Here is a 24507-nt window from a genome sequence, read left to right on the forward strand (position 1 = left end):
GAACAAGCATAAAGAAGAATAAGCAAAATAAAGATGAAAAGATGACAATCTCTTTATTCATACATTTCTCATATGTGTGTACAATACAATATTACAAAACCTTTATTTATAGGCTACAAATTGTAAATGAAAAATCATCTAAATAAATAGAGAAATAAATTTCAATAGTAATGACCATCAATTTCAATTGTAGTGCATGGAGTAGTGAAAATAGTGAAGAATGAATGTTAAGAGTTATGAACATTCACGTTAATATTTTATTCATAACAGAACTAATTAAATAACAAACGCATAACAAAGACAAGTGGGCCGGGCTCTCTGAAATTTCCCCATTCGTCAAACTCACTTTAGGAGCGCTTCGTGTAAAATTTCCCCATTCGTCAATCTCAGATTCTCCATTAGTAGTAGTTCACCGAGCTCTCTGAAATTCTCTCGGTGGGAGAGGGATTACAAATGGCGCCTCCTCTGAAGAAAACGAAGAAGAAAATGAAGCGCAAATCAAAGAGAACTGGAAACAAGCTTGGTCGCAAGCGCGCAGTTCCTTTGGAGCCAGTAGAGAACAGAGCTCTAGAGACCGAATGGTGGTACGCCTTTCAACAGAAAATCTCCGATTCTGGTATTTCTCTTTTTGAAAATCTAAAATTCCTCTTCTTTCGCTGTGGGTTTTTCTCCAATTTGATGAAGTCATGTGCGTTAGTGTTCTAGTATTGCGCATTGGGAGAGTGGTGGCTTCTAGTTGCTAGTTTCAACTAATAGTAATCAAGTTCAATTGGCTTTGGTTTAATTTATGGTATTCCCTGTTGGGATCAGATATGTATTTAGGAGAATAATCTCCTTAAATATATTAGAGTTCTTACTGGTTTTCTTTTCCTAAATTCATCAACTACAACCTTGAAGAATTTTATTTTTTTAAAATCAGATTGCAGAATTTAGTTCCATCTAATTAGGTGAAGCCTAGCAGATACTATGCCTAGTACTTTTTAGTTTTGTATGAATCATGTGAAAGCTTTATTAATTTAGCCTAAAGCATTAGGGGCAACTTGGTCAGTTTTAGTAGCTTAAACCTAGTGCTTATAGTTGGGTCTCACTTACAAAGGACCTAGTATGATGCTGTGCATTAACTCCAAATGAAGAAAGGTGTACTGTTATTGCGATTACAATAAAATATCTTCTGTAGATAATTTTTTTTAACAAGCAAACATAATTCATTTTTTTTTTTTTGCTCGACTCAAACTTAATTTAGAAGCTCAGAATGCAGATGATTTAGTCGACAGATAACATCTTTGACTTAATGACCACATACTATCATTTGCAAATGATCCTAAAAAAATGCTTAGTGAGGGAAAATACAAGAAGTGTTTGGGATTATTTGCAGGTACACTTGTTTAGTATTATTCCACAAAAAGAGTTCTTATGTTTTGTGGGCCCATGCTCTAACAAACCAAAACAATGTGCAGGGATATCTATTCCATCAGAAGAAGAAGAAGCATTTAGGCATTTCTTCAGGGTCTCAAAAGGGACATTTGAGTACATCTGCTCACTTGTCAGAGAAGATCTCATCTCAAGACCTCCATCTGGTTTAATAAACATAGAAGGCCGTCTCCTAAGTGTCGAAAAACAAGTGGCCATTGCAATGCGACGGCTTGCGTCAGGGGACTCCCAGGTGTCAGTAGGGAATGCTTTTGGTGTCGGCCAATCCACAGTATCTCAGGTACTGGTCTCTCACTTCTTGGTAAATGGAAAATATTTATATACTTGCACAATGGGTGGTTAATTAAACAGTATAAGAGTTGAGGAGTAATTAGCTGAAGCAAGTTAATTACCATTTAACAATTTTATGGACCCTCCTAGTGTTAAAATCCTCTAAAGACACATTGCTCTTATATTAAAAGGAATTTAAACAGGTCAGACTGTTAAATGACACCCCGCCATTAATGCCATTAGACGTTTTTTAAAAGCTTGATTTTTGTAGACACCCCCGCCATTAATGCCACTAGACGTTTTTTAAAAGCTTGATTTTTGTAGACACCCCGCCACTCAGTAACATGAAGCTTAATTTTGACTTAATAGGGCAAATTTTACAAGTGTGTGAAAATTGTTAATTTAAGTAATTTGCCATCTTTATGCACAAGATGGCTCACACTCCCAAATTGACTACATACTCTGCCCCTTTATAAAAGATCAGGTGAGTTTGTTGATTCAGAGGCTCTCTTCAGGTATCACCATACAACCATACATTCTTAAAGCAAGTTGTACAAAATAGATTTCTTTGTTAACTTGTACAGAAAATAGAGTATTCACATCTTCAATATATAAAGAATCTGCTTTTAAACATCTGTAGCTGGTCTATAAGATGTGGATCACCGAAATTTGCATGAAATCCTGCTGGTTCCATGTTGCAACTTAATTCCTCAAGCACACAGGGGCACCCAACTCAGTATACTGGATATTTAGTAAACTGCAAATTTGCCTTTTGAATGAACTTAATATTACTCGACATAATAGAACTCCTTTCAATTCGACCGACTATTACACGACAGCCATGAGCTGAACTAAAATAAACACCAAACAAATGGTAAAATTTGTTGTCCAATATCAATACTGAATCAATGAAAAATCACCGGCTTTAACCTAAGAATGGTCATATGGTGGATCAGATTATGCAACAAACACAATAAAATGATGACCACTATCAAAGAGGTGATTTGTAGGCACATTATTGCTTCAAAACAATATATGTTTTTGAGTGAGGCTATGGGTCAATATCTTCGTTTTCAAAGTTCAAATAGTCTATCCGAACCGTTCAACTTGATCTTCATTTGAAAAATGTACTTGCTGACTAAACTTTACATTTTTTGGAAAAAAATTTACTATTTTTTTAGATAGGTAGAAAATCAGTTGATCTAAAAATTCTAGACCATTCAAAGGTAGTGATTTTCTACCTATCTAAGAAAATAGTAAAACAATTGTAGAAATTATAGAACTTGATTTACAAGTACATTTCCATATGAAAATAAGTTTGAGCGGTTCAAATCAACTATTTGGATTTTGAAACGACATATTGATCCATAGTACGGACCAATCCGTGCTACGCATAGCACCATAGCCTCACTCATTTTTTTATGCAATGTAATGAATTTTTCTTTTTTCTTTCATTTTCTGGTAAAAGTGTCAGTTCTCTTAGTTTGTAACTCTCTTCCATTTTGGCATATCTGGAAATTTATGTTTCAACACATTTTGTCACAGGTGACCTGGCGGTTCATCGAATCAATGGAGGATCGGGCCAGGCACCACCTATGCTGGCCCGACTCTGCTAAGATTGAAGAAATCAAATCTCACTTTGAAACCACTTTTGGCCTGCCCAACTGTTGCGGGTCCATTGATGCAACACACATTGTCATGACTCTACCTGCTATTGAGTCATCAGATGACTGGTGCGATTCGGAGAGAAACTATAGCATGTTCTTACAATGCATAGTTGACCACCAGATGAGGTTTCTTGACCTTGTCACTGGGTTACCCGGCAGTATGACCTTTCTACGCCTTTTAAAATGCTCTGGCTTCTTTAAGCTATGTGAAGCTGGTACTCGGTTAAATGGGCCTATTAAGTTGTCTAAAGAGAATGAAGAGATAACGGAGTTTATAGTTGGAGATACCGGGTTCCCTCTCTTACCTTGGCTTATGACTCCTTTTGAAGGTAAAAACCTATCGGGTCCATGTGAGAAGTTTAACAATAGAGTAGTTGCTGTAAGATTAGTTGCAGCTAAAGCACTTGCGAGATTGAAGGGTTCATGGAGGATTTTGCATAAGGTGATGTGGCGGCCGGACAAGCATAAGTTGCCAAGCATAGTGCTTGTTTGTTGCTTGCTTCATAATATTATTATAGACAACGGGGATGAATTGCGTGATGATGTGGCACTACCAGATCATCATGATGTTGGTTACAAGGAGCAGAGTTGTCAGCAGGTGGACCCACGTGGCCAAGAGATGAGGGAAATACTAACAAGACATCTTAATTGTTAATCATTTGTCTGAGGTGAAGCAAAATGATATCATAATTTTTTTAAGAAACAAAATTCAAATCCATAGGCCTACAGTTTATTTCTGAGATTAAAAAAACAAAAAACAAAATAATAAGTCTAGAGTGAGGCTATGGTACTATGCATAGCGCCGATTGGTCCGTACCATGCTCCATGTCTCTATTTTTAGTTCCAAACGGTCAACCAAAACCGCTCATTATGGTCTCCCTATGAAAATGTATTTGGCGACTAAAATTTACATTTTTTTAGAATTTTTTTACTATTTTTTAGATTGATAGAAAATCACTACTTTTGAATGGCCCATAATCTTTAGATCAAGTGATTTTCTACCTATTTAAAAAATAAAAATAAAATTCTGAAAATGTAAAATTTGACTTTTAAGTACATTTTCATATGGAGATTATGGTGAGCGATTGACTGTTTAGACTTTGAAAATAGATATATGGAGCCATAGTACGGAATGGTGGGTGCTATGCATAGTACTGTAGCCTCACTCAAAAGTCTATACTCACACTTAAGTAGATTACTATGTTAACCAGCACTCATCTTACAAAGAAATTTTTATCATAACTAGAGAGCAGATGTCATACAAAACATTAATATCCATACAAATATTCAATGCAAAATATCCGAATAAAATTATACAAATGTATTGTGGCAATTACAAAATAATAATTTCAGGCTCCAGTAGATTAGTGGAGATGATCGTGTTTGACCTGCTGTACTATACGACCTGCCATCTCTTACCTGTGTGAGATGAAAGTTATTATTGGTTAAGGGAGTGATGAACTCTACTTATATTAAAGAAAAAAAGGTTCATGTTAGTAATGGGAATCATTTATCACCTCACAATTTCAGACTGATTTAGGCTATACTTTAACATCGTCTAAAGACACCAAAACAAGAAACAAAAGGAAAAGCTATACCTGCAAAACTTAATTTGTACTTGGTGCATTACAAAAATTCTTCTTTCAATATGCGAATTGCGACAGTACACTAGGAAATTGGTATGAGTCACCCATTGCTAATACACTAGGAATTATGAAATCTTGTTTTATTTTCAGAACACTGTTCATAATTAAGAAAAACAACCTTTTTTACTCTTGTGAGTATGATTGCTGTAGTTTGTTTCTTGAACATACCAAAAATAAGTTGGCAATATATTTGGATCTTGAATGTTTATTCCGGTTGCTGTTTTGCCTATTCCTTAATCAAACATGAACAACATTTGTTTAATACCTAAGGAGTTGGTGATTTTGCTAGTTTTGCCTCCTGTGTCCTTTTCCAAGCAGTTCCATTGATCGCCTTTGTGTTAGCTACTGTTGTTCCTTTAGCTATATAAAATGAGCATTAAAGAAAAGAATTAGAATAATTTTTTTCAAAGCGTTTGTTTGTGATCAGTCATATTTTATCCATTTACCAACAAATATGATCTCATGTATTTTTCTTTTTCATTTTTAGGTGTGGTTTTGTTCCTTGGGAGTTCAAAAGGTTGCTTTAGTTGCCTGGCAACTAAGGCTCAAAACCAACTTCATTAAAATCTTTAAATTAGTCAATGGAAAACGATTAAAAGCCTGAAATTCAGAATCTTTCATAATCACACTTACATGTCGATCGAGCATGTGAGGCACCGGGAACATAATCACCATCGCATGCATAAGGGAGGTTCTCGGCTCTTTCAGGGTCTATAGGTTCTCCAAGAAAATCGTTTGATGAACCATTAATAAATGCACAGCAGCATGGGTTCTCTGCCTGACATATGCCGGCAAACTGCTCACAGCACTCCTCAGTTGGGTAGTCAGATGCGTCAGTGACGTAGTCAAGACATGATGCAAGGCCGGCTAGTGTGTCGTCACAGTCAAGTAGGTTGGTTGATGCGGCGGCACATAGGGAAGTGATAAGCAATAACAGTGAGGCCATTGTTGAAATATAAAAGGAAGTTTTGGGTAGATGTTAATTTGTGGTTTTGTTGGTGACAAGTGAGGAGATTAATTGGATTTATAGAGGCATGGAGCGTGAAATATAAGTTATTGTCACTCTCATATCAGGGTTTATTCATTTTGAAATTTGATACAGCAAATTTTGCTGAATATGAAATTCCCATACCGGTTTATGTTGTAAAAACAATTTGCTTTTGCTTTTTTACAGGTTGCATTGGTGAGACTTAATAACTAGGTTCCATCGACAAACAAACACATGCAATTGTTAGTTGAGTAACAATGTTAGAGATTATTGAAGATAACCCATCAATCTTTTCAAAAAAGAAACATTTTTGAAAGCGTGCGTTTTAGCTTAAGCGAGTCCCATCTCAACTCACATCCGTCTTGAAATATTATTTGTGAGAAAGAATTGTTGCCCTCTTCATAGAATTTTTTTGATAAACCATAATTAAGAAAATTATTTTTACTAATCCAGCATGATTGCTTTTTTTTTTCAAAAACCAGAAGGACCGGAGGAGCCCTCCGGTCTCCCTATTTTTATTTCAAAATTTAACGGAAGCCACAGAAAGCCACAGAAGATCCCACTGCATATATCCCAACAAAAAATTTTCAAGACCGGACCAAGGCTCCGGTCCCAATTTTTTTTTTTTTTTTACTTTTTTCACTTTTTTTCTGTGCGGCTATCTGTGTAGCATCTCTTATTTTATGTATATATAATATATGTATATGTGTATGTATAATATATGTATAATGAGTAGGGTTTTAATGCCTCATCTTTTTCGTACCTCATATTTTATATCTTCGCTTTCAAAGTTCAAATTGTCGATCCGAACTGTTCAACATAATATTTATGCTAAAATATGCATGTAGATAAAATTTTATATTTTTTGAAATTTTTTTTACTATTTTTTAAGATGAGTACAAAATTCAACAGTCTGGATATAGCGATTTTGATATACACACACATATATTATATATACATATATACATATATACTTATATACTTATATACATATATTGGGTCCGGCTAATTTGCTGCCGATAGCATTTTAGCCGGAGGTGCTGCCGCCATTTTTTATTTTTGTGATGTCCAAACAACAAATTCAAACCGTTAGATGTTTAATCTATATTATAATCTACTTGGAGACCAAATTTTATATTTTTTGGAATTTTTTTACTATTTATTAAGCTGGTTTGAAAACCGCTGATTTCAATAAATTTCTGCAGCATTGAAATCAACGGTTTTCAAACCAGCTTAATCAATAGTAAAAAAATTCCAAAAAATGTAAAATTTGGTCTCCAAGTAGATTATAATATAGATTAAACATCTAACGGTTTGGATTTGTTGTTTGGACATCACAAAAATAAAAAATGGCGGTAGCACCGCCGGCAGAAATGCTGCCGGCAGAAAATTAGCCACAGCCTACATATATTATATTATATTATATATACATATATATACACATACACATACACATACACATACACATACACATACACATACACATACACATACACATACACATACACATACACATATACATATATTATATATACATAAAAAATAGAGATGCTACACAGATCGCCGCACGGGAAAAAGTGGAAAAAGTAAAAAAGAAAAAATATATTGAGACCGGATGGCTCCTCCGGTCTTGAGGAAAGGAAAAAACTGAGACCGGAGGGCTCCTCCGGTCCTTCTGGTTTTTGAAAAAAAAAAAAAGCAATCATGCTGGATTGGTAAAAATGATTTTCTTAATTATGGTTTATCAAAAAAATTCCTCTTCATAGGGGTGTAAAGGGATACGAAATATCCCCTCTGAATCCGATCCGTATCCGCTTGGGATTCGAATTCAGATAAACATATCCGTATCCGCTTGGGATCCGAATCCGATCCTTATCCGCTTGCATTACTAAAAAATTATTGTTTGATTATAATACTTGTAGTATATTATATAGGTGGATTATTTGAGTTGATTATTCATATAACTTAATTATCTAATAATAATTTGTTTCGTATCCGTAGATTATCTGCTCTGTATTTGTATCCGTTTAAGGCGGATTTGGTTTTAAATTTTAACATCCGTTTACTATTCATATCCGTATTCGTATCCACTCATTGAAAGACGGATACGTATTTGGTATCAGCATTATCCGCTCTAAATCTGCTCCGTTTACACCCCTACCCCTTCAATGCGTGTTTAAATTAAAAATCTTGTAAGTTGAAACTTCCTCTTTTATCTGCAAAAGAGTATGCGTACTATTTTTTTTTTTTAAATATGAGTTGGAGGTCAAGTCACATGACACATTTCAAACCATTGTGTATTAATACAAGATTTCTTCAATTGTGGATTTCAAATTCACGATCTCCTACATGAAACTATGTGTCTTTTTTCACTAGACTAAACACGTGTTCTCGAGTATGTGTACTATGATATTACATTCTACAAATTTGCTAGTTGTGTGCAATTCATAAGCTCATAAAGCTCATTGTGGATTTGTAAAAATCAGTACCTTTCCGAGAACACAAATTTAGGTTTGAATCACTTGTTGTTATGGGGAGATTAAAATTTCTCTAAAAGTTATTCAAACTCTATTTATTTAATATTTCCAACAATAACTAATATATTATTACTATTGTCAATATTGATATTATTAGTACCTTTAGTTTGTCAGCAGTATATGAAAGCTGATAACTCATGCATGGTTCTAGATTGGGTGTAACTTTTCCAATTGAGCAAGTAGAGACTAGAGATGCACCAAATGGAGGAGGTACAGAGCGATGGAGTAAAGTATTTTGCTTAGCAATCGCACGAAAGTGATGATGTAACTTGCTAATGTTTATCTCTTGAAGCAATTTGCTAATTCTCCATCAAAGGATGCACCTTTGTTTTATCTACTGGTGGGAGTGGTTGATTAATGGTCTTTACTTGTCAAACATAGTTTGAAATTTCTAGTACAAAAGTTATCGATTTTCAATGGTTAGTGTGATTTCTAGGGTACAAGCTTTTGAAAACGAGTGCTTTCGTTTTGTCTATAAGCGTTTAAAGAAAAAATGATGTTGCGAGAGTTGCATTTCTTTTACCTTTCAAAAGTTTTGATAAATAATATGGTACTCCAAATTGATTTTGGGGCTTTTATGCATCCTACCAGGTGGAAGGAAGCATAGGGAAAGAGGTGTTAAACGTCCTATATAAACTGAATTTTATCATTTTTATTTTTTAAGAACTTCTATTTTTACAAATAATTAATATTGTTAACCCCTTCATAAAATAAAATTATAAGATATTTGTTTATTACTTTATTTAGTTTTCCACTCTCAATTTTCTGATTCCATACTGCATCCTACTCTAATTTTATTTCTCATGCCTACTTTTGCAAAATTATTTCTTTCAAGTTTCTAAGAAGATGATGTAAGAATTAGTCTTTAATCTAGTGGTAAAAACAAATGTCTCTTAAGTCGTCTAAATATGAGAGGTTATAGGTTCGTGATCCCATATAAGAGGTATCATATATTTGTTACAAAGATTGAGATAAAAGGTGTTGAGTGGCTTAATTCCACTACTTTTTTCAAAAAAATATTTTAAGGTGATGCAATATGCAATGAGAATTTGGCTTGATCATCATTTTTGGTCAAAAAAACATAAAAAAAGGAGAGAACGCGTGGAATTTAATCATGACGATTCCAAATTTGCAAAATCTTTCGTAGTACGTGATGCAGCCAATTAATGAGAGAAATAAAAGGAAATTTAGTGTTGCCAATTAACGACTCATTAAAAGCATAATATCATGGCTCATTAAAGAAAAAAATTATGCTGCTTTAAAAATAAATTGCAAGATTTTGTAACAACTCATTTTTATTTTCCTTTTATTATAAATAAGCTCATAGGTTAGAGGAGATGAGATTAGATGGAGTCATTTTGTTTTTGTCTTAGTGTGATGCTAAGTTTAGGGTGAGTGAGTCCCCTTCGGGTCTTCTTTGGGTGAGCGAGTCCCCATTGGATCCCTGTTGGGTGAGCAAATTCCTTAAGGGTTGAGTGAGTCCTCTTTTGATTGATTAGCCCTAACAAATATCATTTACTATTTTATCAATATATTTTTATTTTTATTTTATGTTTAAGCATTCTCCATTATGTTTGCAATATTTTCCACTATCAGTACGTCAGCTTCAAATATTAGTTTGTTAATGGCAGCTTAAATTTACGTTTCTTAAGATTTATTATTTTGAATTTACGGTCAATTTTTTGGAATTGTTTGAATCAGGTGGGATCTTTTTTCTTATATATAATTCTTATTTCCAAATGTCTCTCGCCTAAATTGAACAAACATATTGAGTGAGGCTACGCCTACGGTATCATTCAGAGCGCATATTAGTTCGCGTTATAGAGTAATATTTTTATTTTTATAATGCAAACATTGATCAAAATTGTTTAATGGGATCTATATGAAAATGTATTTATATATTCTGTCAACCTCTGACATTGAATTTAAAAAATGTCTGTATATGATTTTTTTTTTAATTTACTATTTTTCAGAAAGGTAAAAAATTAATTAATCTAAAAATTCTAGATCATTCAAAAGTAGTATTTTTCTATCTAAAAATATACTGAACAAATTTTAAAAGTATGTAAAATTTAGTTTGAAAGTACATTTTCATATAAAAATCATATTAAGTAGTTTAAATCGAATATTTAAAATTTAATAACAAAAACATTGATTCATAGAACAAACCAATCTGGAAATTTAATAACAAAAATATTGATTCATAGAACACACCAATCTATGCACATGCATAGTAACATAGCCTCACTTCCTACATATTTCCGTGGAGAAACAAAATTCATCATCATAATCGTGCCATTCGAATCATGTGGTATTTAATGACATTAAGATATAAAAAACCTGGTTAAAGAAAGTGGGCCTAAATAATTTACAACTGAGGTACTGAGCCCATTTATTCTTTTATAGGAAAAAAAAGACGAAACACTAGTCCGAATAATTGCTGGTTTTCCGATTGTTTAGATTTCAGACACAAGGACTGCTATTAATTAGGCGCAATCTGTAACTTCCAATCTTAATCTAGCGGTTTTGACATTCTGAAGTCTAAACCCAGTTGAAAAGAATCAAAACTTGTCTCAGGGACGCCAAACCGTCCGATTAACGGGTTACGTTCGATTAACTAACTTGATAGTTGTTAACCCGTCAATCAAATACTCAATCCGTTAATCGAACGGCCGCTTAGAGGACACCTCAGCTTCCATCCAAATTGTTGAGGATGGGATTATTGATTGATGTATGAGCTTCGGCGTCTGGGCTTTGGACCTCTAATCAAACGTCTTCTTTGCAATTCCCAGAAGCCTATCCTCTCTCTCTCGCTCTCGCTCTCGCTCGCTCGCTCTGTCGCTGGGAACTGGAGAAGCCAAACACACTATCATGACCACCGCCGGTGTCGGCGCTGGTCTCACGACAGCGTCCGCCGCCGGATTCCTTCTCCCCGCTCCCGCGTGCGCCATTCCCTGGAGGCATGTCTCTACACGTGCAGCTGCCGGTCATAATGAGTCAAGGTGCATTGCCTCTCTCTCTCTCCTCTTCCTCTCTCCTTCTTTCTCTGTTTGGATAATGCTGAGTACGTTAATTCACTACCCGAGATGCTCCCTTGAGAAGATTTATATAAAATATCCCTCTGAAATTGAGCTAGTTCTGCTTGTTGGAAAATTGATCGAATTACCAGGTGATAAGGTTAAGTTCGACTTACTTTGTGTTTTCGACATATCTCATAGTACTTTTAACCCATTGCAACTGCAAACTATTCTTCTAATTGCCGATATTCTCTTAGATATTTACAAATAATTCCCCAAAACATTTAGACCACCAGCGACGAGAAAGAGATATTGTATAAAGTATAAACATCTATTGTTTATTCCTGAAAATTGTGGGGTAGTTAGTTTATTATATAATTCCTGACCCTCATTTAATGTTGAGTGATTGCAAAAGAATTATCGGTATATTTTGCAAAAAGCTATAAAAAAATGATTCTTTGTTTTTTTAATCACTTTTCCTAATATGAATGGACTAAAACCTTTCCAGTTGTCAGGAGGAGATTCGTATCAACCATGCTTTCGACCCTTACACTCTCACCCCTGGTTCCACTTCAACCTGCCACAGCCTCTCCTTCCTCAAATTTCAAAGAGCACATTGACAACTTTGATGGGTACACCTTTTTGTACCCAAGAAGCTGGATCCAGGTGCGTGGGGCTGGGGCCGATGTCTTCTTCCGGGACCCACAAGTGCTGGATGAGAATATATCGGTTGAAATCTCATCTCCCTCTTCATCAAAGTACAAAAGTGTGGAGGATTTGGGATCGCCTCAGGATGCAGCTGAAAGAGTGTTGCGGCAATACCTGACTGAGTTCATGTCAACTCGACTTGGTGTCAAGCGTGAGTCAAATGTGTTAACGGCTTCACAAAGGGTTGCTGATGATGGGAGGATGTATTATGAAGTGGAGGTGAGAAATTTTGCAATCTTGGTCAATTTAATTTTTAGACAATGTTAAAAGAAATTGGCCCATATCATGAATTTACATAATTAGCTCTATCCTTTTTATAGTTCTCGTACTTTGTTAAATTTAAGGTCTGTGTGTTGATTTTACAATAAACTAGTGCTTTAAAATAAAGTCATGAAAATGCAACTGGATTCAAGGGTTATTGTTATCACTTCATCACATATTTGAACCAATCTCACTTTTTTTTTATCTGTAGTGAAGCCTATCGGCATTATTTTTTTCCCCTGTAATTTTATCACATTATAGTTGAAGGATGATAATATGATAGATTCAGGTACTAGTAAGGATTTCTAATACAATTTTTCATTAAATTAGGGGTTGTTAAACGGAGATGCTGTCTGTTTTATTATTTCGAGACTCTTCAAATTTTCTATCTAATTATAAAGTTCAACTAAATCTCAACGTGATAAAATATATATATATATAGAAACAAGCAAAAAAAAATACAAAATATCTCTGCAATCAAGTCCAGATTCTTGATCACTATGTGTTTATGATTCGGTGACATGGTCTGCAAAAGCATCTGAAGCAGGTCACCCAACATAAATTGGTGTTTCTGTGCATATTTAAATTTGCCGATTTTGGAAATAACAACCTGTTTTTCAGGTAAACATAAAATCATATGCAAGCAATAATGAGCTGGCAGTGATGCCAGAAGATCGGGTACAAAAGCTTGAATGGGACAGGCGCTACCTTTCTGTTCTTGGTGTGGAAAACAAGCGGTTGTATGAACTAAGGTTACAAACACCAGAAAAGGTCTTCACGATGGAGGAAAATGACCTGCGGGAAATTATGAATTCCTTCCGAGTTTTCGAGACAAAAGATTAGGAATATATTTCTGCAATTCTTATTGTTTTATATTGTGCATTTGATTTCCTTATCGCTAGCTATTTTTTCTGTAAGTTTAATGTTGGAGCTGTATGAGAGGGCACTACCTTGTTTTATTTTATTTGATGGTTTGGTGTAACTATAACCGTATTCTTTCTTTTTCATTTTTTTGCCGGAATTAGAAATTTTTGTTACCCAATATGATGGGTCCTGAACTCCTTCTCATTGCAGCTTGTAGGCTGGTTAATATCCAAGTCGAACAGTAAGATGAGTATGGGTAAAGAACTTTGCTTGTGTGCTTGTCCTATAAGGATACAGTAAGCAAACTCCTTTGTAAATTTATCAAAAAAGGACTAGTAAGAATACTAGCTTTGAAAGGCTCAAACATTCAATCTAATTTGCAGAACAGAACCATTTGAACATCGCTTTCTTTAAAATCCTCAAATTTTCAATCTAACTTTCCCTGTGATATTTAGATAATGCCAATTCATCTCAAGCCATTTGAACATGGCTCCATTCTCTTGAGCACTTCAATCTCTGCCATAGAATACGTGTTTTTCATAGTTCTATTTGCTAGCACCGCTATAAGATAATTATTTTTCAAAAAAAAAAAAAAAAAAAAGACAGATAAAGCCAACAAATAAGCACGGAGACCAGTTTAATCTGTAACGCTATAACTCTAGCAAGGCAAGCAAAGAATTCTCGACATGCATAACGGCATCAATCTAATTACTAATTCTATAAAAGTCAAATAAAAATTTCAATCAGAAGAGAACTAAAATGGCCATAAGAGCATCCAAAAGCCAAAAATAGCTATATAATTCCTGCTGTAAGCACAGTTTCATTGCCAACACAAATAAGAATAACAGCAATATCGTAATCAGCAACCATTACAAATAAAGCTCTTGCAACCTGTAATAAACGTCCTACAAAATCTCACATTGTCAATTCAAGAACAAACAAAAAAAAACATAAGACAGATGGTTAAACGAAATGGTAACAATAAACAAAAGCCAAGTGCACCGGTGGGTGCAAGAGTAAAATTCTACATCCTATCCTCTCTCTTGCGTGGGGCGCAAGTTATGATATCATCAACACGCAGTATCATCTCAGCCGCCTCAGTGGCTGACAAGAGCACGGCTTGTTTCACCTTGAAGGACTCTGATATTCCTAGCTTCTGCATGTCACCCACCTAATAATTCCAACAGAAATATTTAAGCTTTTTACAGTAAAGACTGAAAAGTACCATATGATCCTTTTTTTTTTATAAATTATGGTCATATTCTGCTTATCTAAAGCTTTTTCTACGAAGCATGCTTTTGTTTCTCAAATTTTCCTGCTTTATAGAAAAATATCAGACAGGGTAGTGCCTGTGGTCAGCATATTCCATTAGGAAATGATCTCCAATAATTACATGTTCACCACGTTTATTTGCTAAATGGACCTTTGGGTATTTTACCTTTGACAAATTTTTAAGGTACCAAATAAAGGCCAACCTAATAGATCTGACTAAATCGGAAGCAGGCCAGCAGGCTACTACCCAAAAATTAAAATAAATAAAACTTACTCCTCCAGTTATGACATCGATGCCAGCATTTGAACTCTCCTTGTGATGCTCAGCTCTGAGCTGGGAGACTAGCTCTGCGCTGTCAAGGCCAGCATTGTCAGCAATGATAGTGGGGATGGCCTGAAGGGCACGTGAAAAGGCATCAATTGCGTGGGACCTCTTCCCAGGGGTCTTTCTAGCAAGCGTATCAACCTCCTTGCCCATGACCATCTCCGGCCATCCACCACCAAGCAACACCCTGCTGTCCTCCACTGTCTGCGTTAGCACGCAAAGTGCATCATGGAGTGATCTCTCTGCTTCATCCAGCACATGTGCACTGCAATTAGTAGATACCAGAGGGAGGATAAATTGTTAACAAATGGATCGTTATTTGGATAATGCATAAAAAAAGCATTCATTCTAAAACTCCTAAATAATTAAAGATACTTGTATATGCTCGTACAGACATGGCAACTGCCAACCATCCCCTTATCCTGGTATTTTTAGAAAATGGCTGTATAAGAATTGTTCTCAAGCCAAAGGATAGCAGGCAGAGGTGACGAGATCCTACTCTTTCATATAGTAAACCTAATCCAAATGAACCATCTCTCTTCTTGATTAAAATGGAATAAACAGTACAGGGATGAAATTTTTTTTGGGCATGTGTTGGGGAGGGGGGGGGGTGGTTGGTTGGTTGGGGGGTGCATTGGGTATCTTATTAAGAAATGGTCTAAGAAGGTTGGCTATTAATATTTCAGGCTGGGTACAATGGTACAAGCTAAAGTGTTTGGTAGACGCACCTTGAGCCTCTTAGAACAATGGTACACGCTTGGCCCATCTCAACACCAGAGAACTTGATGAGCCTATCTTCACCAATCATGATCTCCTCAATCAGCTTGCAACTCCCCAGCTTAACAGATTCTGGATTATCAAATGTAGATGCTATCTCACCACCTGTAACCAGCGCAAGCCTCTCTATTCCCTCAAAATCAGCATGCTCTATTGCTAGTATACCCGCATCTGCAAACAGCTCCTCGGGAAAGTTGTAAATCAACTGTCTGCACATAACATCAGAATCTTGATAATCAGTCTAATTTTGATACAATTGGTAAATTACACAATAAGAATACTTTTTAAGTTCATTTTGACATCAAAAGTTTGAGACAAAAATACTTTATTCACAACAACGTAACACTTAGCACTGCATTAAAAACTGAAAGTTTTAAATAAAACAATAATTACTGGAAAACCAAATGCAACTGGGAGCGAAAGCAGTATGCCGAACCAAGAAAGCTCTAATTCAGGCTTGAGAAACTTTTGTTGAAAAATCCATAACCAGTAAAAACAATTATCTTATGTGATGGTAACAACACCATTAACTGTTTGTTATAGCAACAATAGAGTTCCATTGAGAAATTGTATATGACATAATTACCTGTTGATAAAGCAGTTTATGCCATGGGCAATAATCTTCTGGACCTTCTCCCTCATCTTTTGTTTCTCAGCCACCTCAATCTCAGCAACCTTGGCCATAGAATCAACACGCACACGGGCCCCATATATCTTCACCTTATCTGTGTCCATTGCTGTATTTGCCACCAGTATCTTTGCATTTTCAATTCTTTTTGGCTGGCCAATGCCTATCTTCTTGTCCAAAATAAACCTTATAACAAAAAAAGAGTTGGTTCAAACAACACTCCTATTAGATTTCTGCTTGCATGCAAAAGTATTTACTCAAATGTCAAAAGAAGAGTGATATATTGTAAGCACTTTCATGGCCCATCTTTACAATTATTCTTGATAATTCCTAAAGTCCTTAACTATTCCATTTGGATGAGAAATTAATGTCACACATTTGGCATGTTGATGTTCTAGATTATTGCTTCAGTAAAGATTTAGGGTATGGAAAGGCCGCCAAGAGAACCGGGTCACATAAGGTAAGCACTAATACTCATGAAAAATCATATCTGAGCATGAAAAGCATGAAGCACACAAGTTCTTCAAATACAATGAACCTACCCTTCATCCAAAAATGAATCCCTAAGAGAACCGCCTGGTTTCTTTAGAATTTGGATAGCCTCCAAATTATTTCTACCCTGTCAGAAATAAGACAACAATAAACCAAAAGATGAATCCATGAAATGAACAAAATTGTACTCAAAAGGATCAAATGATGCATAAATGAAGTGAACACATTTGTGTGGTACCGCTCAAAATTATTAGCCTGTTGTTCACAAGTAGTCTTTCATTGAATTTGTAGCTCATGTTTTTCTGCTTGAGTCATAAGTTAACAAAAAAATTTTATGACATGCAACTAACACTAGGTTGCTAAATCATATTGAAGAATTACACATCAAAAACACAAGTGACCAGGCTTAAAAATGTAAAAAATATCAACATGTTGGAACAAGTAAACCGCAAAATAAGAATCAATTTTTGGGTTTACCTATCCATGAGCATTTTGTGAATTGTAAAGCTTCATTGCTTGTCAGGGTCAAATATGTCACATGAGCATTCTCAAATGTGTTATTTCTGATACTATATTTTTTAAAAGGTGAGAACTACAGAATTAAGTGCAATGGGTACCTTAAGCCTCATAACAGCATCAACAGCAAGTGTAGCAAAGTACTCTTTGTCTTGAGAAAGAATTTTGGAACTGAGAGTAGTCATTGCGATGTTCATCAAATCCAATCTAAACTTCTCTGCATTGGTAATGAATGAGATTAATTGTCATTTATTTGAAAATAAGAAATAAAAAGTACAACTAGAGCAACCTTCATTCACATGAAGGCTAATTGTTCGGTAATGCTATCAGAATAAACCAGCAGGAACATGATGGTTCATTGTCTAGCTCAATTGATGCACACAAATAGTTTCATACAATGGGAACGCCTTGAAGATGTATTGGTACCGCTTACAAACAACATCAGCATATACTAGCCAGTAGCCACAACATTTTTTTTTCTCAACGAGGGCTCTCATAAACCCAGGGTTCCAATTCTTTTAAAGCGCCCCTTATGGGAATTGAACCTGCATCTCTACATAGAAGGCCAGACCCAACATAACATGTATTAAATAGTATGTAGCAGGTTGGCAATTCGTGATTGCAATTCCAATAAAACTAAATTTTTGGATTAAAGCATAATAGAGAGCACAAAATTATTAGACATAGACACAATTTAAAATAACTGATACCTGAATCTTGCTTATTATCCATGGCCTTCTGCAACAGAGCATTGCGGGCACACTCAGCGGCCATCCTATATCCTGTTTATTAAATAGTATGTTTATCTACTTTAACAAATCAGTCATAAGGATAAGCCTGTGCAATGGAACAATCTTTACATTCCGTAACAATGCAAGATCCTGTGACACTTATAAAGAGACTCTGGCAACAAGAAATAGTAAATAGAGACTGACCAGCAATAATAGTCATAGGATGGATCTTCATGTTAACCAATTTTTCGGCCTCTCTGAGGAGCTCGCCAGCCAAGACAACAACTGAAGTGGTCCCATCACCCACCTCATCATCTTGCACTTTTGATATATCTGTTCGCTTTAAATTAAGGATTCTAACACCTTCCATTATCTCAGATCAATGTTAACACTTGTAAAAATTAATGGTTATCTCAATTCTACAAAAGCCTGTGTGGGAAGCTTTTATGAAGCAAATCCAATCAGCACATGCCAATGCAGATATAAAGTCTAAACCTAGAAATAAAATCCATAACAGTCAATAGTACAGGCAAACTAAAGTTTGTTTGTACAAGTAAAGGGTAAAAACAAGTTGGATCAGAGACTCAGAGTGCACTCTACTGTAACCCTCTTAATACTCAAAAGGATACCGACAAGCACTTTGGCAGCAGGGTTATCAATATGAAGAGACTTCAAGATTGTGGCACCATCATTGGTGACTGTAATATTACGCCCTCTGCCAGTCGATTGCAATATTTTATCCTAAAAAAAATATTCAATCACATAAGCCGCATAAGGAATTTACTGCAAAACATCAATACAGTACACAAGCAATTAAAAACAACTTTCAAGGAAAAAGAACTCATACCATGCCTTTTGGACCTAAGGTGGTCTTGACAAGGTCGGCGATTGCCATAGCACCAATAAAAGATGACTGAAAACAACAAAAAGTACATGTAAATTATGCATGTTTTACAATACAATTCTTCTTTTCTAGAAGACATGGGATCATGTTCACAATGCATGTAGGTTACATTTGACATTGACATCTTCCCATACAAAACCCCAAAAGAACTACATATCCCTGCAAATAGGAAGTATGAAACAGCCCAAAAGATCACGAGAAATATCAACACCACCCCTCCCTCAGAATTGCCTTGTAAAAAATCCTCAAACAATTCATTTTCCAGAAATCTCATCCACGGAGGAAAATAAGGTGGATGAGATCTGCAGGGGTATAGAGGATTTTATTGCGTTCACAACATTGCATAATTCAGTTTTTAGGACCTACAAACGAAAATTCAGGTTTTGACGGGGGCAAAATTAAATTTAATTGCTGTTTTTTTTAAACTAGTCAAGGATAAGGACAATAATGTCTTCACAAATTCTTAGTATTTCAAAGTTAAACTAAGATATCATTTTTTTTCATTTAGATCTTAGATCTTATATAGAGAAACAGCCAAATGAAAAGAACAAAAATCAAATAATACTAAGATGTGGATTTTCACTAGATAATAAACAAGATTAGACAGTTTATACTCAATCAAGTTGAATTTATCACTACATTTAGCTCCCACTGACAATAATGAAAAAAGAAAAGAAAAACCAGATAAAAATGCTCATAAAAGTAAAATAAAATAACGGTACCATCCTTGCGCGCTCTCCTTTCTCTTCAGTGGCATCATCTTTAAGCAGCCTTTCAACCTACAAATGGATCGCCCCGAGTTTATCAGAAAGTACATTTGATTTGCGTAAAAGTGAAGCTCAAAGTATGTTAAAGCACTCGAGCATACCGCCATTTTTAGATCGTTTGAAGAGAGGAAATAAGAATCGCTGGAGGCGGATTCGAGGGTTTGAGCGATAAAAAGGAGAAGTAGAACAACGAACGAACGAGGGTACAAGTTAACGAGACGTAACTTAAACCCTAGAGTTCTCTCTGTAATTTCATATCATCTAAGGTAACAGAATATTTCTTGTTATATATCGACCGTCCGATCAGCATCCGCACGAATATTGAATAAAATCCGTGCATTCCACCGCGGGCAGGATTGGCCTGAATCCTGACGAACAGTCCGGATATAACTCAGATATTCTGTTACCTTTGTTCTGATTCGGATCGGGTTGCAATGATAGCGGAGTGGACTGGACCCAAACCCAAAAGTTGATCCGAAATATTAGTCATTACTATTTGACCTAAATTGCTAAATCTCTCAGGCCCCTAAATATCTCATCGGGGTCGTTTGACAATAAATAATTAAGAGCTTAAGGAGTGCTAAGGAACTGATGTTCGGTTATCTTAATTTGTGAATAAAAACTGAGGAATCTAAAGGAAGGGATATAGATACCTTAAAGTCCAGACAGAGGATTAAGATCCGAGCAAAAGAAAGCTAAAGAATGTGTTTTTAATCCGCTCTAAGAAACTGGTGTTCGGTATAATTAAGCAGCTAAGGAAGCTAAAGGAAGCGGATTAAGTCTTGAGGAGGCTTAATTCTTTGTTGCCGAGCAGCCCTATCGGATCCAGGCTTTTGACTACGACTGCATCCTTTTTATATCTAGGGTTACGATTAGATCATTCAAATTAATTGGCCCAGACAATATAATAAATTAGGATCGTTAATAACTATGATTCTAATATAATTCAAATGCATATTTATTAAGAATTTAAGGATTCAAATGTGATTATATCAATTATCACAGCTAGGGCTGCACAAAAAATTCATAGTTCGTGATTTGATTCGAAAAAGTTCGTAAAAAATTAGATTCGAAATAGTTCGAAATTAATTCAAACTGAACCTGGTTCGTTAGAAATAGGTTCGCGAACTATTCTAGTTTGAAATTCAAAGTAACATGAACCGTTGATTTACGCTGATGACTTAAAAGTTAAAACATAAAGATGCCCAGCCATAAGTCGTAACTCGTAAGTCATAACTCTCGCTCTCAGTTCTAAAACCCTAGACGATTTTCACCTCTCGCTTTCGGTAACTACGATCACTCTTCCTTGTCATAAAAAAGTTTGTAAGAGATTTGAAATTGAGTTCGTAAAAAATTCGATTCAAAATTAATTCAAACCAAACTTAGTTCGAAATTAATTAAAACCAAACTTAAATTAGAGTAAGTTCGATTCGATTCGTTTGCAGCCCTAATCAGAGCGGATTTTTTTTTTATCAAATTCGGATCATATTAGATATTTTAGTTGAAGTATCTAAAATAACAAAATATGTGCATAACACGAGTGAATCTAATTATTTTATATTATAAATATATAGAAGAGATGAGCTACAGTGAGTTGCGAAGTAAAACGCGTTTCTACTTCACGCCGTATTTTTATTTTGAAAGTTCAAACGACCGATCCGAACCGTTAGATGTGATCTGCATATTGAAATATGCTTGGAGACCAAATTTTACATTTTTTTGAATTTTTTTATTATTTATTAAGTAATTTTGAAAACTGCTGTTTTGCTGTAAACAGTAAAAAACAATAAAAATTTATGGACCATCGGATCAGTGATTTTCGAAATTGCTTAATAAATAGTAAAAAAAATTCAAAAAATGTAAAATTTGGTCTCCAAACACATTTCAATATGGAGATCATGTTGAGCGGTTCGAATCAGTCGTTTGAATTTTCAAATCGCAAAATATAAGCGTGAAGTAAAATAGTCGTTTTACTTCGCAACTCACCATAGCCCATCTCATATATAGAATATCAAATAAATTTAATAAAACTAATTATGATTTATTTTCTTCGTACATATGCAATTATACACTGAATCAAGTCATATCATATTTAGAATATTAGAATAACATTGCTTAACAAGTTATTCATATATTTCAAATTCGAACCGTGCAAGATACAAATATGAATCCATTAAGGTGAGTATTCTCTATAGAGGAGGGTTCAAATGCCTCCATGTTTTTGTGCCTCCATCTCTCTCTATTATTTTCAAAGTTCAAACAGTCGATCCGAACCGCTCAACCTAACCTCCATACTAAAATATGTTTGGAGACCAAATTTTATATTTTTAGGAATTTTTTTAGATAGGTACAAAAATACTGTTTTTAGATGGTTCAGATTTACTGATTTTGTACCTATCTAAAAAAATAGTAAAAAAATTCTTAAAAATATAAAATTTGGTCTCCAAACATATTTTAGTATGGAGGTTAGGTTGAGCGGTTCGGATCGACTGTTTGAACTTTGAAAATAATGGAGAGAGATGGAGGCATGATGGAGACACAAAAATATGGAGGCATTTGAACCCTCCTCGAGATTTTGTGGAAAATATACAATCCACTTTTTATATTTGTCGATAGTAAATAAGGGTATTCCTAATAAAACTTATGATACACTTTGAAATTTCAATCTCTCTCAAAATTAAGGTGTTTATATGGTTGGTTATACAAGATAAAATTTTAACCAAAGAAAATTTGCTTAATAAAGATTGGCAGGGTAACATTTCTTGTCTTTTTTGTTGTGTTTTTCAAATTAATGATCACCTTTTTGTAACTTGTCCTATAGCTACTTCTCTTTGGACATGGATTGCATCACATAATTCTTTTGTCTTTAATTGTATTTCAGTTTCTGATTTATGGCAATTAGATGCATGTATTCCCTTGAAAGATAAATTTCTCATTGAAATGATTAGGGCAACAACTATTCAGGTAATTTGGTTAGCAAGAAATAAAGTTTGCTTCCAACATACAGTAGTTCCATCTAGCTCTTCATTAGGCCTTCAAATTATTGTCTTAACTTCATTTTGGTGTAAAGTTAAATTAGATGATATTTTTTTTAAATTAACTTTAATTTTACCTATGGATGTCTCATTCTTGAACCAGGCAGGTATCATGATAATTAGCTCGGATTCAAGTACCCAGAACAGCCCGTTGAATTCAGAAAACACAGATCCTGATCGTGTTTTAGAAGGGTCTGATCTTTCTGAATACCTTAGGATCCAAGCTGAAATGGATGACATTGATGCTGCCTTTCAATCTATTGGCAACCAAGGTGTTTTGGTACAGCTCTCTTCTACTTCTGAGTCTGCAACTACTAGTTCCTCTTCTCTGCTCTAGTTTTTGGCATTTGTTGTACTAGTTATGCCTATGCCTATTATGTTATGCTTCTTATTTTCTCTTATGTGATTAGTTTTGATGCTGAATTATGAATATTTTGATGTAAGGACCTATATATTTCTAATGAAGTAGGTGGTAATTCACTTTTTTCAAAACAAAAAAAAGGTGAGTATTCTCAGATCCATATGATGATCCATAGTTGACTGGATACATTCTTTTAGATTTATTTAGAGTATGTTTGGATGTATTAAGAATAAAGGTTATTCGAGAATAGAAGTTATTCAATCAAATAATATACATTCACACAGTATTTTTGTTATTCATAATAGTCAGAATAACTATTATTCTCGATTTCTTGTAAACATTGAAATAACTACTATTTGAAAATTTGAAGAGAGAAAAATATTTTTTCTCGGATTCCCACCAATAGTCTCGAAATGACAAAGTTGACACCACTTCTATCATCTCCACATCATGGCAATTCGTTTGAGACCTCCACTTTTAGATCTTTACTCCTAATTAGCAATTTCGTTAACACTATTCTTTCTCAACTATAACTATTCATTATTTCAAATGTACAATTCAAACAACATTTTTACTAATCCGAATAGTATCATTTTCACACTAATATGAAAATCACTATATTTTTTTTTCTCGTTTCATCTACTAATATCAAATTTTGCTATTCTAACTATTTTAGCTTCCATTCAAACATACCCTCACGGATCCATTCATGCAGATTCTTATTGGGTAATCGAATTACATATATCCATCAAATCTTAAATTTTTAGTAAAGGCAAGAACTTCTAACCTTGGCATCCTCAAGGCAAGAACTTCTAACCTTGTTAAATCTTTTGCAAATCTTAAATTTGTATAATCACAATCAGTACTTATTCTACGTTGATAATGAGCCCGGGTGAAAACAAAATGCTAGTACAAGCTTTTTAAATACCTTCGGCTTAGAGAGGAGAGCTCGAGGCGGGTCAGCTAGGTCCCCACAATTTATGAGTTTAAATCCGGTTCGTTTGTTATGCTAATACGGATCTTAAAAGAAATCCGTCAGTACTGGACTTGAACCAAATTGGTTCAGATTATGATCGAACAGTCCAGATTAAAACTAAAAGGAGGTAACAATGCATTAGGATTCGGACTCGAGGCGGGTATGCTCCATCGATTAGTGGTCACTTCACAGTTCACACAGAGAAAAAAATCTCTCTCAGAAAAAAAGAGAGATCGAGTTCGTAAGCTTCGATCCCTGTTTAATAAGCCCAGAAGTCTGAGAAGTGTCTTCCTTTTGGGCCTAGAATTTTCAAGGGTTTCCGAATTCCGAAAGC

General features: G+C 34.9%; 4 protein-coding genes across 5 annotated transcripts; 2 read left to right on the plus strand and 2 right to left on the minus strand.

Moving 5' to 3' along the window:
• Positions 1-365: 365 nt before the first annotated feature.
• LOC144574302 (nuclease) lies at positions 366-4290 on the plus strand. Its single transcript, XM_078324240.1, has 3 exons — positions 366-616; positions 1458-1711; positions 3247-4290. Exons 1-3 carry the CDS (start codon positions 454-456, stop codon positions 4021-4023), a joined length of 1194 nt encoding a protein of 397 aa, XP_078180366.1. The 5' UTR covers positions 366-453; the 3' UTR covers positions 4024-4290.
• A 295-nt stretch (positions 4291-4585) lies between these two features.
• On the minus strand, positions 4586-6064 carry LOC144574303 (non-specific lipid transfer protein GPI-anchored 19-like). Its single transcript, XM_078324241.1, has 3 exons — positions 5648-6064; positions 5280-5374; positions 4586-4787 (listed from the first exon to the last, which is right to left on the minus strand). Exons 1-2 carry the CDS (start codon positions 5958-5960, stop codon positions 5280-5282), a joined length of 408 nt encoding a protein of 135 aa, XP_078180367.1. The 5' UTR covers positions 5961-6064; the 3' UTR covers positions 4586-4787.
• A 5238-nt stretch (positions 6065-11302) lies between these two features.
• Positions 11303-13581, plus strand: PPD1 (Photosystem II reaction center PsbP family protein). Of its 2 annotated transcripts, none has more exons than XM_078324056.1 (3): positions 11303-11541; positions 12072-12483; positions 13147-13581. In XM_078324056.1, the coding sequence occupies exons 1-3, from the start codon at positions 11411-11413 to the stop codon at positions 13366-13368; spliced, it is 765 nt and encodes a 254-aa protein (XP_078180182.1). In that variant the 5' UTR covers positions 11303-11410; the 3' UTR covers positions 13369-13581. The 2 variants fall into 2 exon arrangements, with proteins under 2 accessions (XP_078180182.1, XP_078180183.1); XM_078324057.1 differs by having other exon boundaries at positions 11318-11541; positions 12065-12483.
• A 585-nt stretch (positions 13582-14166) lies between these two features.
• On the minus strand, positions 14167-20051 carry LOC144574175 (TCP-1/cpn60 chaperonin family protein). The gene is made up of 12 exons (XM_078324058.1): positions 19903-20051; positions 19757-19813; positions 18978-19043; positions 18760-18871; positions 18335-18463; positions 18110-18181; positions 17501-17616; positions 16934-17010; positions 16350-16577; positions 15715-15972; positions 14936-15251; positions 14167-14560 (listed from the first exon to the last, which is right to left on the minus strand). The coding sequence occupies exons 1-12, from the start codon at positions 19906-19908 to the stop codon at positions 14414-14416; spliced, it is 1584 nt and encodes a 527-aa protein (XP_078180184.1). The 5' UTR covers positions 19909-20051; the 3' UTR covers positions 14167-14413.
• Between the last annotated feature and the right edge of the window lie 4456 nt (positions 20052-24507).

Source organism: Carex rostrata, chromosome 22, assembly GCF_964058835.1.
Source record: "Carex rostrata chromosome 22, lpCarRost1.2, whole genome shotgun sequence".
Lineage (NCBI taxonomy): Eukaryota > Viridiplantae > Streptophyta > Magnoliopsida > Poales > Cyperaceae > Carex > Carex rostrata.